The 17186-nt window shown below is 38.4% G+C and overlaps 1 protein-coding gene and 1 long non-coding RNA gene across 7 annotated transcripts in view; one reads left to right on the top strand and one right to left on the bottom strand.

Moving 5' to 3' along the window:
- STK10 (serine/threonine kinase 10) overlaps positions 1 to 17186 on the bottom strand; it is an 81035-nt gene that overhangs the window by 3396 nt on the left and 60453 nt on the right. For both annotated transcript variants that reach the window (XM_034405553.3, XM_034405561.3), the window contains exons 9-18: positions 12050 to 12631; positions 11097 to 11227; positions 10011 to 10134; positions 8002 to 8181; positions 7293 to 7385; positions 6936 to 7065; positions 4943 to 5067; positions 3683 to 3871; positions 764 to 889; positions 26 to 139 (exon numbers count right to left, since the gene is read on the bottom strand). In XM_034405553.3, coding sequence (XP_034261444.2) covers positions 26 to 139; positions 764 to 889; positions 3683 to 3871; positions 4943 to 5067; positions 6936 to 7065; positions 7293 to 7385; positions 8002 to 8181; positions 10011 to 10134; positions 11097 to 11227; positions 12050 to 12631 — 1794 coding nt within the window. The remainder of the gene's footprint in view (positions 1 to 25; positions 140 to 763; positions 890 to 3682; positions 3872 to 4942; positions 5068 to 6935; positions 7066 to 7292; positions 7386 to 8001; positions 8182 to 10010; positions 10135 to 11096; positions 11228 to 12049; positions 12632 to 17186) is intronic.
- Positions 1 to 17186, top strand: part of LOC132710946 (uncharacterized) — an 81482-nt gene that overhangs the window by 18165 nt on the left and 46131 nt on the right. For 4 of the 5 annotated variants that reach the window (XR_015732536.1, XR_015732540.1, XR_015732535.1 and 1 more), the window contains one exon: positions 6250 to 6321. This is a non-coding gene — a long non-coding RNA (uncharacterized LOC132710946). Of the gene's footprint in view, positions 1 to 6249; positions 6322 to 11334; positions 15347 to 17186 lie in introns of those variants that run through there. The other variant, XR_015732541.1, reaches the window with a different exon arrangement.

Below are 17186 nucleotides of genomic sequence, written 5' to 3'. Positions count from 1 at the left end.
GATACGAGTGCAAATTTTTAATCACCTTTTTTCTTGGCCTAAGTTTATCTCGCCAGTCCTTGAGGGTCAGGTTGTGGTTTTCGTCCAGGGCTTTCAGTTTTTGGGTCTCATGTTCAACCAGAAGGTGGCACTTTTCATTCTACATAGATTGAAACAAGCAAGAGAGAGAGAGAAATATGAGAAGATATTTTGCAAGGAAGAAACAGCACCAGGCCTACCATCTCTTTGACCTAATTTGAGATTGCATGACCAGCAGCAAATAATATGAAGTTATCGTTCTAATATCTTTCTGACATTAGGTAGAAAGAAGTCTCATTCCACCTAATATCGCAGATTCAATGTGCCTGTTTAACTTGGAGTTAGCAAATATAGCATGGTTAGCATATTGCGCTCTAGTCATAAAGACTTGAGATCTATGGTAATCCATGGAGTTTAACTTGATGGCTTTGAGAAAAACCATTCTCTTTCAAAACTAGCATAACTCACCAGGGTTATGTTAGGGTTTAAATGAATTAAATGAACCCACATTTAATAATCCATATTTCACCCCTTGGGTAAAGCTTCAGATATAAATACAATTACGTGCCAGCATTTAAAAACCCCCCTGATATTATTTATCTCTTCTGTTTTAAGGACCGACTGTGACCAGCATTAACAAATCTTTCAGAACAGGGTAACAGATAGCTCAAAGATTTCATATGTCCTGTACTTCTGAAGATTTAACATAAGCATAAATAAAACTGAACCACTGATATTAAGTTACCTGTAACTGCTGCAGTTCATTCATGTTGCTCTCACACTGAGCCAACATCTCCTTCATCTGCATTTCATGCTTCTGCTGCTGTTGCATTCGCTCAGCTTTTTGTCTCTTATCTTCCTGCTGTGCAAACTGTAATGGGGAGAGCACCAATAATCATGCAAGGTTTGGATGGCTTCCCACAACAGTTATGTACCTGAACTTTGAAATGCTACAGAAGGTAAGTGAAGATTACCTTTGTGATTAATTATTTATTGTCAGTGAAACTGTTTTAAATCAACTTCTCGGATAGTTACAGGATTTCTGGATCTTGTCTAATATTTGCTTGGATGATGAGTGCTTTATTAATATTATTTGATTTCATTTTTCCTTACATAAGGTACACCAAAAATAAGAGGGACGGGTGATCATAATTATGATCATCCTTTCATGAAATCAGAGTATGTGACATAGTAGATAATTTGAATTATTTCTATTTTGAAACTCATTTAATACTGAAGCCTAAATGTCAGTGATATGACATGCAGCTAGACAAATACTGCATTTTTTGGAGTATAAGACGCACCAGAATATAAGATACACCTATCTTTTTTGGTGAGGAAAAGAAGAAAAATCTCCCTCTGCCTCAATTTTGCCTCCTTGCAGCAAACAGCAAACAGCAAACAGCCTGCTTTATTTTCATTTTCAGCATAGCTTGGTTAGCACAAGGAAAAAAAAATCTGCTCCAGGAATTTACCTGTTTGCAGCAAGCAGCAGAGCCCTGCACCGATCCAATCAACTTGTGATAATTAGCCTCTGCTGAAGCTGAAAGGAGCTGTTTTTTCTTGCTGTTTGCTTGCAAGGAGGTAACTGCTGCGAGGCAGAGGCCAAAGGATGGGGGCCAGTGGGTGGGCGAAGCTACATTTGGTGTATAAGACGCATCTAAATTTTCACCCCCTTTTAGGGGGGAAAAAGGTGAGTCTTATACTCCGAAAAATACGGTAATTCCCAGTAGGCTATCTCTAGCAGATTTTTACAGTATAATACATTTATTTGGTTAGTTTGCATGACATATGTAAGGCCAAAATACTGTTTAGCAATTAATTGGCAGTGCATTGGTCCATACAGTGTTGCTTTGGCAGTACCTATGGCTCCTCCTGTGAGCTGGCACAGCTAAACAACCTTGGATGATTCTATCTATAGATAATTCATCATATTATTCAAAGGAGGGTCCCTGGTTTGTTCTTCTCAGTCTCGGAATCCTCCATAATTTGTTAGCTGGGCCCACTAATGGATGTGGTAGCAGATACAATCAGGGAAAGTATAGAATAGCATATTCATTTACCATGAATTGTTTTTTTTTATTTAAAATATGCCTATTCCTTACTCTCTTTGTTAAAAAAATGTTTTATTGTTATAATCCTGTAACATGTCTAAACAGGTTATATGAAATGACTCATTAACAAAAGAATCCTCTGCTTATTTTCCATCCATAGTCATGGAATCATAGGATTGGAAGGGACCTTAGAGACAGGAGTCCTCCTATCATCTTGGACAAATGATTGTCCAAACTCTTCTTGAAAGCCTCCAGCAATGAACCACCCACCACTCTGGGAGGCAAGCTGTTCTACTGCTTGAAAATTGTCATTGTCAGGAAATTCCTCCTTAGTTCCAGATTGGATCACTCTCTGATGAGCTTCCACCCCTTGCTTCTTGTCCTACCCTCAAGTTCTAGGGAGAATAAATCCAGACCTTCTTCTCTATATTGGACATACAAATGATTGCTATCTTGTCTTCCCTGAGACTTCTCTTTGTTAAGCTAAAGATATCTAGTTACTTTAGCCATTCTTCATAGGATTAGTCTTCAGACCCCTTATCATCTTTGTTTCTCTTCTCTGTATTCTGTAATCTTTCAGCATCTTTTTTGTAATATGGTGCCCAGAACTGGATGTAGCATTCCAAATACAGCCTTATCAATGCGGTATAGAGTGGTACTATTACTTCCCTTTATCTTGATGCTATCCCTCTATTGATGCAGCCCTGGACTAATTTGGCTTTGCAGCATACTGATGACTCACGCTTAAGCAGTGGTCCACCAGGGCACCTTGATCCCTCTCATAGGCACTACCCTCTATCCTGTACTAGTGCATCTGATTTTTCCTGCCCAAGAGCAACAACTTACTTTTCTCACTGCTGAATTGCATCTCATTGGATAGGACCCAATGCTCAACTCTGCCAAGATGCCTGACTAGGTGGCTCAGTGGCTAAGACACTGAGCTTGTCAATCAGAAAGGTTGGCAGTTTGGCGGTTCGAATCCCTAGTACAGGTCTCCTGTGTGAGCAGGGGTTTGGACTAGATGACCTCCAAGGTTCCTTCCAACTCTGTTACCTGTTACCTTCTGAATCTTGAATCTATCTTCTAAAGTGTTAGCAATCCCTCAACCACAAATTTGATGAGTGCCCTTCAATCTCTTCATCTAGGTCAGGGGTCCCCAACCCCCAGTTCATGGCCTGGTGGTGGGCCACAGCCCGTTCGGAACCAAGCCATGGAAGTGGTGAACGAACACATGCATGCAAGCGTGTGAAACTGGCGTGTGCACTCAAAACCATCCTTACAAGGGGTGGGTTCTACTTACCTGTACTACCGGTTCGCAATGGGGCTGCGTGTGTGCGCAAGCTCTGATGACGTCGGGGTCGGTGGGCGGAGCCTCTCTCCGGTTTTACTACCAGTTCTATAGAACCGGTCCAAACCGGGGGCAACCCACCACTGATCCTGACTCCCCTGCCCCGCGCTGCTGCTGCTACTGCTGGTCCGCCAAAACAGAATGTAGCTCATTTATGAAGAAGTTGAAGAGCACTGGTCCCAAGACATCTCTATATCTAATGAATGTTCTCAGGCAAATCCCTTCAGCAAGGTGACTACCCAGCTCTGACAGCAAACTTCACCTGTTTTATTTTCTCTCTCTGTTCTGAGGCACTTCCACTGGAGTTGATATGGAGACTCTTTTTATACATGGCCATGCGGGTTTTCCCTTCACTCCTCTGAATTTTGGGGAGACGGGCCCTCTCTTGCTGCTGCCTAACTTTCAGCTGTTCTATCATGCGCTGGTTATATCGTTGCATTTGCTCGCGTTCCTGCAATATAAATCCCCACAGTGGTGGGAGCCAGTGTAAGAGAATGCCCCACATTACATTCAGAGACATCAATGGCAAGGAGCCGCAAGTTACTGAACAAAAAAACAAGAGAGGGGGAGAGAGAGAAGTAAGATCAAACTGGAAGACCTGAAGATGCAGAGGAGGGTAGTACAGTTTTTTTTCCTGAAGGAAATAACATCAATGCCTCCAGCTCCTATGAATGCATCCCAAGCATAAGCTATTGGGAACTATCACAGACAACAATGCTAATTAAGCCAGCTGAAATATAAAAGCTATCATAGAAAGCTGCCAAATTACAGATCTATCCAGTGGGATTTCTTAATGGAAATCATCATCAGTATGCTATTTATGTGCGGAAAGATGACTGTTCAATGCAATGTGTAGTGATGTGTAATAAATTATGCACATAATAAGCAATATATGAATATTAGCGATCATCCAGACCTACAGTACAGGTGCCAATAAATCAGAGATACAATATATACTAGTGTACTATTAGTACAATATTATTGTATATATTAGTATTCTCCATATAGAGAAGGAACATTAGAAACTTCTCTAATGGAAATGAAAGACATCTTGTTTCATAATGTAAAATAAGCAGTTTTGCCAAAGATTCAATGCAATTTCTATCACAGCAAAAGGCGGAAATAGAACATTTGATCTAATGTTGTTGTTTCTTTCTCTGAAATCAGAATTTAATCTGGTGTGAAGAAATTTTCTTTAGCAAACTTGACTATAATCACAGTGGATATTGGAACTACAACCCAACATATTGAGAGAATCTTAATTTAGGAGAGACTAACTCTAAGCGTGTGTCCTCCCTCTAATAACTCTAGATGGTTGTATTATAACCAGAGTACTCCTTTCCAGGAGCTCTTAGGTGCCCACAGTTACCATACAATTTTAAATCTTCCTCATTATGATGCTCTACCAAATAACCTTTCCCATATCTCCACGCTCTGATTCTTCTGCACACTTGATTTGTATATCTGCAACTTTAGATCTCACCTATCATTCAAAAGAACCGAGAACAGAAAATGCTGCTACCTTCTCGTGTTTCCGGAGCAGCTCGTGTCTCTGGAGGAAATACTGATCTTTTAGTTGCTGTTTCAAAGTCTGGTGCTTCTCCTGCAGATGGTGCTCTTCAAGATCCCAAATAGTAGCTTCTCGGTCTACAGGGTTAAAAAAAAAACCAAACTAAATATATATATATGGTCCTTCAAAACTTGAACAGAGAGGGGAAGAGTAACTGTTTCAATCTCAAGATGTCTACCCACATGCTCAGTTTCTGTCCCCCTCAACCTTCTCTTTATATTATGACATTATGGGCCTGAAATTAAAAGGTAAATGAATGACAAGAGCAGCTGTTTTTCTTTGCACGGGACTTCCCAAAGCAAGAGAAGAGGAAGAATATGTGTGTGTGGGAAGGAATTGATTGCAAAATCTTTGCTACAGAGACGGAAAATCTGTGAACCTTTAGATTAGCGGTTAGTGATCAGTACAAATAATCATTTCCCAATCTGTGTTCCTATAATAGTATTCCAATCCATAGAACGCTGTGTTAATACCATTTTTAAAAATAATTTTCAAAAATTGGTGGTTCCTTGAAACATCTCCTAATGTATAAAGCTTTTGCACGCACCTTTCCTAATTCACATTTAAAAGAAAAATGATAAGCCTCCCTAATGTATAATTTTGCATATGAATTCCATTTTAAAATAGAATTCTCTGCTTTCTTTCCTAATTTTTTTTATAGATGATCAGGCTGAGCCTGAGAAGAAGGTCAAATGCATCATAAATTTGGAGTCACTATGACCCCCCCAAGAGACCTAAATCCAGCCCCACCCACATCCAGGGTTAGGGTTAGGGTTAGGGTTAGGATTAGCCTATTGACTCTTTATCTGGTACCAGTTTGCCTTGACTATTAGTGGATCAGATTTTTATTTATTTGTTCAACTTGTATGCCGCCTTTCTCCGAAGACTCAAGGCTCTTGTATATAGGTTGCAGGGGATAAACTTACAGTGCTTTTGAACTCTATACTGGCTCCTGGTTTCCTGAATTTGACACTTTTTTCTCTTTGCATATCTATTCCGCATATGTACTTTTTAAAAAAAAATGCAAATACTTTTTGTGCATAAAATACGGCTTTGTGATAGATGAGATCTCTTCCCATCATATCTTTTATGAACAGTTCTTCAGAGGAGATCTTTTATTAAAGAAAGACGAACAACCAGATACTATAATCTGGGAAGAATTCATACTATGGTGGCTTTTGCTTCCTTAGAAATCTGTAGCAAAGGTTTACTTTTACATTTATATTTCTGTTTTAATTTTTGATTCCAACTCTCACCAGCACCAGCCAGGAAGCTGAAAGCTGTATATCAGAATATGGAATATCACAAGTTTTCCCATCCCCGTGTTATAGGTAAGCTCTATTTTTGATGTTTTACTGTTGGCTTTCAAGCTAGCACTGTGACAAAAAATGGCTTGGAAATTTATAACTTCAGATTAATTAGCTACTTTTCCAAAAACAACTCTCTATCTTAAAACATTATTTTAAAAGCTTAAAATATTATTCAATAATATAAATACTGATGGTCAAGACAATTTTTTTTTTACTTTTAAAAGCATTTTTTTCTACAACCTTAAGAGGCAACTCAGCTGGGATCATCAGAGGCTTTTAAAGGCATTTTTTTTTACAACCTCTTCGTCCGAAGAGGTTGTAGAAAAAATGCTTTTAAAAGTAAAAAAAAGCCTCTGATGATCGCATGGCTCAGCTGGGCATGTGGGGGGAGGCAGGGATTTTTGCTACTGGTTCTCCAAACAACCCGCCGCCATCGCTACCAGATTGGGCGATCCAGTCCGAACCGTGAGCATTTCACCCCTGTTCTCATTACTGTAAACGATTTGCATTCTTCCTGTTTACAGCTTTGCTAATGCTTTCCTATTGCATTGCCTTTAAACGAAAGCATATTCTTCTTAGTCCGACTTTGTTACTTGTAATCCATTCTAACTGGTCCATATAAGGAAAAAAAGCACCTCTCATAAGTTGCTGCTTTTTATTGAGGCAATCTCGTTCTTTGTCACAGATCTCTTTCCGATTCTGAGCTGTAATGTTTTTCATAGCCTGCTCCAGATCCTCAGATTGCTTGGCTATAAAGTCTTGTTCCTGGAATGAGAGAGGAGATGTATGAATACTCGTCTTGGCCGGCCAGAGCTTTCCCAAATCTGCCAACTTTTACGTACGTTGGGATGGTAATTCTCAAACTAATTAGAAACTAGAATTCCAGGCTCTCTGAAGGTCTTTTGAGATAATCCATAGTGTTTCTGGTTGGGAATCTAGGTTGCTGTAAGAGTTTGTGCTACAATGTCAATTAAATCTCTCTTGTGCCTTACCATTACTTGCTTTTTTTGTACAAATTCATCCATCTTCACTTTCATGCTGCTCTTGCGTTGTTGCCGGGGGAGTTTTTCAATGTCATTCTTGAGCTTCATAACAAGGAAAAAGACAAGCAGTCAAACTTTTGAGATATTCAGAACCACTGGGGAGCCCTTTGTAGCTTAAAGGATCTATAATAAGGTTTCATACATTTAGCAGAAAACTGAAGAGTGCAGTCAGTTTTTTGTTTCTCTTCTGTCTCTCCTTCTTACTGTCTTGCTGTTGCTCATTCTTTTATTAATGGCCTTTTTAAAATTGGCATTGTCCCCCAAATTCCTCCCTCAATACCTTTTTATTCAGCAGCCCCTAGGTCAATAGAATGTATTTCTAATGTGTCTATAGAGAAATGTCTACAGATGTTGAAAAAGTTTGTGGAAGAAATGAGATTTGAACCAGGAACTTTACAATTTACAGCTCAATCATTAAACAACTTCGTTAGCTCTTTACGTTTTCCTGCCTTCTCTCTCACCTCACTTTTTCATACTTCTTTCCTTTACGCCTTTCTCTGCATTCCTGTATATTTTTTCTTCCTTGGACTACTTTCTTCATTGTCCTGGATTTCACCTTCCAACCCCCTTGAACTGCTTTGTTTATGACAAAGACTTTAACTGAGAGCTAGGTTGGCATCCTAACATTATCCTAGCATGTAAGAATTCAAAGCTTTACCTCTTTCTTTTTTTGTTTCAGCAGTTCTTGAAATTTAACCAGATCCCGTTCTTGCTCAGCACGGATACGTTTAGCTTCATCTCGCCGGTTCAGTGCATGATCTTGCTCCATTTTTTCAATTTGTTGCTTCTGTTGCCGTTCTAAATTTTCTAATTCCGTGTCATAAAACTTCTTCTTTGACTACACAAGAAATGTCAGATAGAACCTTAAATAAATTGATATTTTTCTTAATTCAGTAATAAGAACAAAGTTTTTTTTGGGGGGGGGAAACAAGCTTAGATACCTAAGTTTGGTTTCAGATAAGAATCATTAGTTAATTTCATATTAAATCTAAAAGATCCTCACACTATCTTGGCTGTGAACATTAAATAAGAGTCCACTGCTTGAGCTGTAACTGAGAAGTAACTCTTATTATTTCACCTCGGATTCAGCAAGAGAAAGTAAGACCACTCACTTCATCATGCTTGCCATCTTTATTTTTTTAATGATTTAGTTTAATGTAATTTCTTTGTTGTTGAGAGTCAGGCAGTATGCAGGATTTAACAATAGTAGCTCTGACGAAAAACCTCTGAACTAGTGCAGGAAGGATGGACAATATTTTGGAGCAATATTTTGGGACTAGTGGCTTCACTGATCTTAATGCAACCCTTTTGGGGATGATAGGATTCATGTTGCTGATGATTGATTCAGCAATGACAATCTGGACAACAACCATTAGGACCTGACTGTGGCATCCTTGTCTGTAGGCTGTGGATTGCCTGTGTGTGTGTGTGTGTGTGTGTGTGTGTGTGTGTGTGTGTGTGTGTTACAGTAGATCAGGAAAAAGCTGTTCAAGCTTCCTTCTATGTATAAGATTGGATGATGCACAGGAAAAAATAATGGGAAAAATTGCTCAAGTACAGGAATAATTTCAAATGATCAAAGAAAGAGAAATTCCTATTAAGCCTGATTGAAAACTGGGAATGTATAGCCCTGAGAAAACTTGAGGATGGAGACTGTTAATTGTTCAAATATAGTATTTGAAACATTATTGCCAATTTTTTTTGAAGATTTAACAATAGAGAAACTGAGAAGGATTCAGCAATGCTGATACTGGCAGAAGAAATGATTGCATCTGTTTACATAACTCTTCTTCAACCTTGCACTCTCCAGATGTGTTGGAGTACAGCTCCAACAAACCCATATTACTATAGTCATGATGTCTGCATGCCGTTAGTTGTGGGATAACACCTGCAGAAGATGCTGAATTAGAGGTGGCATACTATGAGACATAAGAAAAGTGACTGGAAGGGATTTCTTCTCCCAGAATGTTTAACTAAATATGCTGCTTCCTGGCATTCTGAACATGCAAGAGAATCTGGAACAGAAATGCATACCAAAATTTTACAACGCAACAATGCATAACTAAAAATTAATTATGTTTGGATGGGAGATTCCTGCAATTTTTTAGTAGTGTGAGAAATTATTAGGGATAGAAGGAAGAATAGCCCTTGTTTTGTATGTGCTAAGAATATGTCAGGAATATCAAACTTTGTATGCTCCAGATATTTTGAACTGCAGCTTCAAAAAATCAGCATGAGAATTTCTTGGAGTTCAAAACATTTGGGATTTTGCTACTTGATATTATGATTTTAGCAAGGATTTTCCAAAGGATCTTCAATGTTTGAAGACACTAAAATATAAACACAGGAAAATTATTCTGAATAATAAAAGATTATAAGCCTCTCACACCTAACATCCACAATCTATAGTAAAGAATGTTATGTTTTATGTTTTTTGTTATGTTTTGTTAGTTACGATACGATATACAATATATAATGTATTAATATTGATACATTCACACAGACAAGATTGCCATTCTATCCATAATTCTTCAGAGAACTGACACTACTTTTAGTGCCAGGGTTTAGGTTTCTTTCTAACCTAATTAATACCACTTATGGCTTGTTAATTTTTCTTTTCTCCATCTTCAGCCAACTTCTGAGATGGCAATTCCTTTTCCCACTTACATTCATTTCTTGTTCAAAACGTTTTAACATTTGTTCCACGAGCAGTTGATGTTTGTTTGTTAATTGTGTCTGATTCCGATGTTCCTCTTTCTGAAGTAAACGTAGCTCCCGCAGCTCCTGCCGCCTGCAGAATAGAACAGAAGTCAGAACAGAAGTAAAGTAGAACAGAAGTTTAGAAACAAAGGAGAAGCTTTCCCTTTAAAACTAAAGCTACACAGAAGCACCATTTAGGCTAAAATAATCATAATGAAGACTAGCCAAGATGGGTTGCCTGCTGTCATCTACATTCTAAGGATCTAGGAATCTCCTTGAGGGGAGAACTGACTCTTTCAATCACTGTCATGAACACACACCACTTTTGGCCTGCAGGCAGAATATTTTGAAGAGGCTGGTTTTTTCAGCTCTTTCTTGTTTATATTTGCACTTCTGGCCTTGAATTATTCAGATTACATCATGCAAAGGTTTTGAATAAATGCAGTTTAATACAATTGGCATGCAAGAATATATCTCTGTCTGAAACTTAGCAAACTGAAAGAAATATAATGACCAATTCAGGTAAGTTTGTGGTGTTGACCTCTGTTGAACTGAGTTTTAGAAAACTTACCATATGTCACTTGTTTTGGTATAATTTAGATTGCCAGACTGTTGCCAGACATTTATTGACTACTGTGGTAATAAAAAGAGCAGGCAAAAACATTAGCAATGAATTGCTGAACTTTCATTTTTCCGTTCCCCATTCTTGTTCTGTTGCATGGTTTAGTGCTTTCTAGATGTATTATTCTGCAACTCCTATAAATCCAAGATAGCCTTTGGCCAAGCTGGATGGAATACTGGATGATAATTCTCAATATCTGGTTCCATAAAATAATTTCTAATCTCTAGTGAATAGAAACCTCATAGATATGCTTCTGTATGTGCTGTACTTGAACAAGATCTAAAATGACCTACTATTTTCATAGATTCTCTGATCCAAGGCTGAATCTTATTACCATCAAAAAAAATTTCCTAGTATTTAACGTTTTCACTGATTACCTAAACAGTCAGGCCTGTACAAATCCTTACAAACAAAACACAGTTTTAGCTTGCCTGAGGAATCTCATCTCTTCATCCTTCTTTTCATCTTCACTAATAATTTTTGAAGTGGTAACACTCACTTCCACTCCATCTACTACAAATCTTCTTGTTCGTTTCAGTGTCATGTTCTGCATTTTTGCATTCTACACATATAACAAAAGAAACAGTGTAAAAAGACAATAAGACATTCTGAATATGAAATAATTATTTACTGTAACTAAACAAAATGTGTTTTCTAAAACCTTCACAGGAATCATAATCACCATGGGGAAAAAAGAAAAGATTTCTAGCGAGGAAATTCAGATTCCAAGACAATATTAAGAAATTAAAACAACAGATCCCACAGATATTCTTGATTTGTATGATTCATTTTGCTTTTAGTATTTGTATTTGGGGGAGTTTGGGGAAGGGAAGACACCCTGTCCAATTAGAAGACTTACAAAGACCAGGAGGAACTGACAGTTACTGAATGCCAATCATTTTTCTGAAATTTCAAAATTTGAACCCTCTCTGAAATCACAAATATTTAAGTATCTTCTCTTTCCACCAAAAAATAGGACTCATCCTCCTTACATGCTTTATTATTACAGTACTATCTCTAGGCAGGCAACATAGTATTATTTAGATTTTTCAATGACATCACTTGCAATGGTGTGTCTTCAGTCAAAAAAAAAAAATTAGTTGGTAATGCTAATGAGAATTAAAATCCAAAACACTTGTGAAGCATTTGGTTGTTTTCCTCTGATTTCTGGACCTGAAAGTTTCTTACCTTCCTATCCACTGCAGCCCAAAACACAACCTGATTGTAGTAGAAGATGCTGCTGAATTTCCTAATCCTACAATCCAGTGATGCATTGTTGCATCAGTGCACAAAAGAAAGGGTGCTGCTGCTGCGCTTTTTTGCTGATCATTCAATGGGGGCACCTACATAACCCTCTGCCCCACCCACAATCTTCAATTCTTACCTTTAGGGAGTGGGATTCACTGCCTCTGTTCAAGGACAAATCAGTAGATAAAGAGATGTTGAGGTCCATACTCTCTGAAGCAGAGGTGCTACCAGAATCAGAATCTCTTTTAAGGCTGTCATTCTCAAACTGAGAAGAGTTCACACTCCCATTGGGGAGTTTTTCTTCAGTCGGTGTTTCAAGGAGGCTGTTTACAGTGTGGCTTCCCCAATTTGAATCCTCACTGTTTGCTGTCTCAGTGCTTTCCTTTTGGTGGTTGACAGCCCCATCCTCTGCTGGTTTAATGTTTTCATTGGGCTGCAATGCCTGGGTGCTCGTGTTTAACTTCTGTTTGGCACCAGGCAGGACTGAATAACTTTCAATTCCCAACATATCTGAATGCTCAGCAGTTTTGACCAGAACTTCAGTTCTAGTTTCTTCCTCCAAAAGCCTACTGTCCTGCCCATTTATAGCTTCCTTGACGTGCTCCAAAGGCAACTTTGGTCCATTGGCCACAAGTGATAAGCGGTTTTCTTGAAGCTTTTCTCCTTCCAAACCTAACTGGCTTGAAAGAGAAGAATCCCTCTTCTGAACGTCATGAGGCTGAGTGAAGGAAGAGGGGAAACAAGAGGAAGATAATGAAATTATCCTTTTTTTTAAAAAAAAAAACATTTTTGCCTGAAGGAACAAGAAAGAACAATTAACAAACAGAACACTGAACACACTGAGATAAAACAGAGACTCGTTCTAAGGGGAAACAGGATCACATTCTCCTCCAGAAAAGAATTTTTGCAAACAAACCATTGAAACTTAGGCTGAAGTAGGTAATTTGTTTCATCATTGAGTTCTGAGGAAACTTTGAGTACCTAGAGAATATTCCCTCTCTCTGCCAACTTATATAGTGGAGGTGGGGAGGATGTGGGAGTTAGAAGTAAAAGGGAAAGTTTAATTCTCTCCTAGTAACTTGGCACTGATGAAGATGCTTTCTCCTCTTCTGCTTCATCAGTTCACAGAAGGTCTCATTGCTGGTCTATAAAGTGTTCTCCTTGCTACAGAACAGCTGACAACATCCTGCCAAAATCTTCCAGTAGGCTGTGTTTTGACTTTTCTTTGACACTGTTAGTGAACTGTTACTTGAAGTATGTTGCCCCAGCTCACTCTTTGCCAATTTTGCTTCGTTCGGCCTGCCTTTACACTTTTCTGTTTCTGATGATCTCTCCTCCGTAAGCCTTCTGTCAGGGTTACAGGACCTCCAATTTATAAAATAGAAAAAGTCTGCAACCAAGAATACTGAATTTTTGTCATGCCTCTGGCATGCTATCACAAGAATAAGGGGAGCAGGATGGGATATTAGACATCTGAGAGATTGAGTTGTAGCACTACTAAGGCAGAAGCAGGGTTCACCACTCCAACCTCTACAGAGCCAATCTCTTCCTCTTCGTCCATATTGTCCAATCTTCAGAATGTCACTACTATGGATGTGGAAATCCAAAGAGTGGAAATACTCTAGAATCTATGGTGAGACATCTTGGCAGGAAGATCTACTGAGAATTGGCTGTTATACTGAACACCCTGGCTTGTGCAGCCAGTTGGCTACTGATGGCTATGTCTGAATGAAAATCAGGAACCTGGACAGAGTATAATACTAGAAAAGCATTTTCAGTACCTTAGTCTTGTGTCCTCTGTGCTTGTCTTTAAACCATACCAGCTTTCCTAGAAATGCTATTCTTTCATCTGAACTTGAAAAACACTTTTTAACTTTTCCTATGAACCCAGAATTGTAAGACACCTAGTCACTTGGTTAAGCTGGATGGCTATAGAAATAAATCTTAAACCTTAGCCATTGATCATACATTTTTGCTTATCTTTATTTAGATTGGACTGGCACTTTTGTGTCCCAATTTCAACTCTGAATGCATTTACACATTCATGAACTATGAACAATTTTGCTAAAGCTCTGCAGGCTAGAAGAAGATCTGCAGGCTAGGACAAGTACTAACCTATCAAAATTATACAGATTGTCTTGCATTACCATTATATTCCTTGTTTTGTGTCAATTAGATTGGCCTTATAATAGAGGGACAATGAGTTAACCTACTATATTTTTTCTGCCCTTCCTCCAGTGAATTTGGGATAATGTAAATAGTAATTTCACTATCTTTCAGTTTATTCTCAGAATATCCTTGTGAAGCACACTAGGCTGAGAAACAGTGATTGGTCCAAACAATTTTCTTCTACTATGGCATTCAAACAATTATTCACCCCCTAGCAAACTGTTAAAGCAATAGTTCCTGACCACTAGAATTAGAATGAGCTAAATTGGACTGGAAAGGTGATGATTGCATTTATAAAAACTTCAGGATTCCTGTTGCCCCAATTAGAACCAAGCATTCTTATTGGACTATGCAAGTTGCAGCTGTTCAAATCTAAACTGGAGCTGCAGTGAGGAAGGGCACATTGTTGAAAGTTCATCAGAGCCTATTAGAAAGAACTAAATTGGGACTGGATTCCCTGCCTTTCATCCGAGCAAAGAACAAAGGCAGAACCGGTTATCTATTTCCTTTAAAGTAACATGCAATTTGACTTCAGGAAACCACTCCTTTTGCTTGGTGGATTTCACCAAATAATAACTATCAAGCATTTTTTTTTTCATTCTTTTCACATACAAAGGAGTAGGAAAATTAGTAATGAAAATGCCGAAAGGTGAAGCTTAAGTTTTCCTGGGAGCAGAAGGCTTCAGGCTGCCCTTCTACATAATTTGTACTAATGACTGTCCCCCCCCTCCCGCCCCATCCATTTCACTTTCTTTTCAAACTGTGTATTGCTCACCATTGTACTGGATAGAATCTGAGTTGCTTCAAGTATTATTAATAAAATCTTGGCAGCTACTGAAGGGAGTGCTGTGCCAAAATTATATTCTGCATTTTAACTCTTCTGAGAGATGGGGGGAGGATGCTTTTCATTGTTTTCTCCAACGGAAAACAACATTTCCTGAAATTTCATGGAAAAAGTGGAAGATTCTTGCAGCTCTTGTAGTTAGGAGATGGCCAAGGAATGAAGACAGATATTCTGTCTCTCATTATGGAACCGCTCTACAGCAATCTTCATCTCTCTCGCTTCCCCTGCTTCAATTACATTACAAGAGAGGCAACCACAACAGAAGTTCTCACATGAGGCTTCTACTCATTAGACAGCCAGAGAGGCTGCAGAGGTGAGGACTAAAATGAAAGACAAATCGGACAGAAAAATAGCATTTCTTCCACCTCGTTACAAAACCACAACTAAAATACGTTCAGAAGAAAACCTCAAAATGAAAAACAGAAACAGAAACTTTATTCATGAGGAAAGGAAATCTCAAGAAATGGACAGGCTTCAGCCCAGAGCAAGGGCAGAATGAGAGTCACTAAAATGGTAGTAAGGTCTGACTATAGATTTTTTGACTAGATTTATAGACTTTTGATGTGGACCAGGAAAAAAAATGAAATTATGATGTATGGTTTTGGTAACTGGAAAAAATAGATTATAGAAAAAATATATATCATGTTGTAATCCTAGACTAAGAGGTTAATTTACATGCATATTTATAACTGCTGTAAAGAAAATTGGAAACTACTTCTTCATATTTTCTTTCCTTTTTTTCTTTCCTTCATTTGTAGCTTTTTCTTCTCTTTTTTTTTCCTTTTCCCTTCTGTTCTAAATAATCGTTATTGTAAGTATTTATCTTTCTTTTTCAAAATTGCAATAAAGTTATATGAAAAAAAATCTATAAAGTAAAGAAAGTCATTCTTCGCTGCAAACAATCCTCAGCTATATTTCCTACAAACCAAAAATCTTTGATTTCCTGTGTTGCATTTGATAAGATTCAGTGATACTCGTATTAGAGACACAAACCTCTTACAAATCCTTTATACATGCCTTAATAAAAAAATGTTTGTTACAATTCACAACCTCCATGCAATAAGGTACAAATCTGCCTGTGTACTTGACACAGAAGGAGAGCCTGAGATCACATGTGAGTGTGTATGTGTATGTATATCTGTCTCTGTCTGTGTATGTGTGTATCTACATACCTCAGAAGGAAGGCAGGGGAAGTAACCTCAGGTTAAACAGTATCTAGGGCAAAGAGAAGGTAGAGGGGACATGCAATGCATTCTTAACTCTAACTATATTCTACTGCCTCCTTGTAACCAAGAAGTCCTGAGAAGGTCCAGAATGTTGAAGGTCCATTCAATATTTTTGAATCTATACCTCTAGCAATATGGAAAGCAAAGCTACCACGCTCCATTCTATCCTACCACAAAACTACTGCTGAGTCAGTATAATATATTCTTGGTTTTCTTGTGGTTCTTCTTGTTGAAAAGTTAGTTTGTACAGGCTTCCAAATACTTCTTTCAAACGCTGTTTTTATTTTATTCATGTCGGGGACAAAAGGCAGAAAGAGACAAAAAGTTGAGCTAGTTAACAAGGTATATTCTACAGAAGATTCTTCATTCTTTTTATCCAGCGAAACCATTGATGGATGGGAATGTGCAGAGTCTGCCCAGTTTGAAAAAAAAATTTTTTTTAGATAATATCCTTGTTGTTGGCTAGTGACTGCAGATCTCACCTTGTTTGATGATCCTGAATCATTCAATGGACCAAACGCCTCTTCCCTGCCCAAATGTCTTTCCTTCTATCTGTCCTAACTAAGCCTGAAAGCAGCCAGCACAGTCCAGGGAGCAGTTTACAGTTTTAATCCTAAGCAGCTAAAGGCTACGTTCTTCATAGTTAAAGGTGCCGACAATTAAAATGTTTCCTAGGGGACATGTTTGTCCACACAGCGAATGCATTTATTGAGAAAGTCATCTTGCAAGCGGAAAGGGAAGGCTTGGCTCCCTGTCCAAACATTGTTTGAAGGATTCCTGGCTGCTGAATAAAGAGCAGCCTCTTCTCATCCAAGGAGCCCATTCTTCCTGCCCACCTGCATAAAGGCAACACAACTTCTCTCCTCTGCAAGTAGCTGCAGGGGTCAAAGGGAGCCAGCACTTTGCTTTCAAAAATCCAGCTAGTGTAGTTTGTGGACTCTGAAGGATTTTTAATGTGCATGTATACAGTACATATGTCTGTGTCTACTAATGCATAGATGTATAAGCACACATTCAGGTATGTATAGGTCAGT

This window comes from Pantherophis guttatus, chromosome 2 (assembly GCF_059756535.1).
Source record: "Pantherophis guttatus breed Tessera chromosome 2, ASM5975653v1, whole genome shotgun sequence".
Classification (NCBI taxonomy): domain Eukaryota; kingdom Metazoa; phylum Chordata; class Lepidosauria; order Squamata; family Colubridae; genus Pantherophis; species Pantherophis guttatus.
Note: the sequence above shows the minus strand (reverse complement) of the source record. Positions and strands in the feature narration are given on the sequence as shown.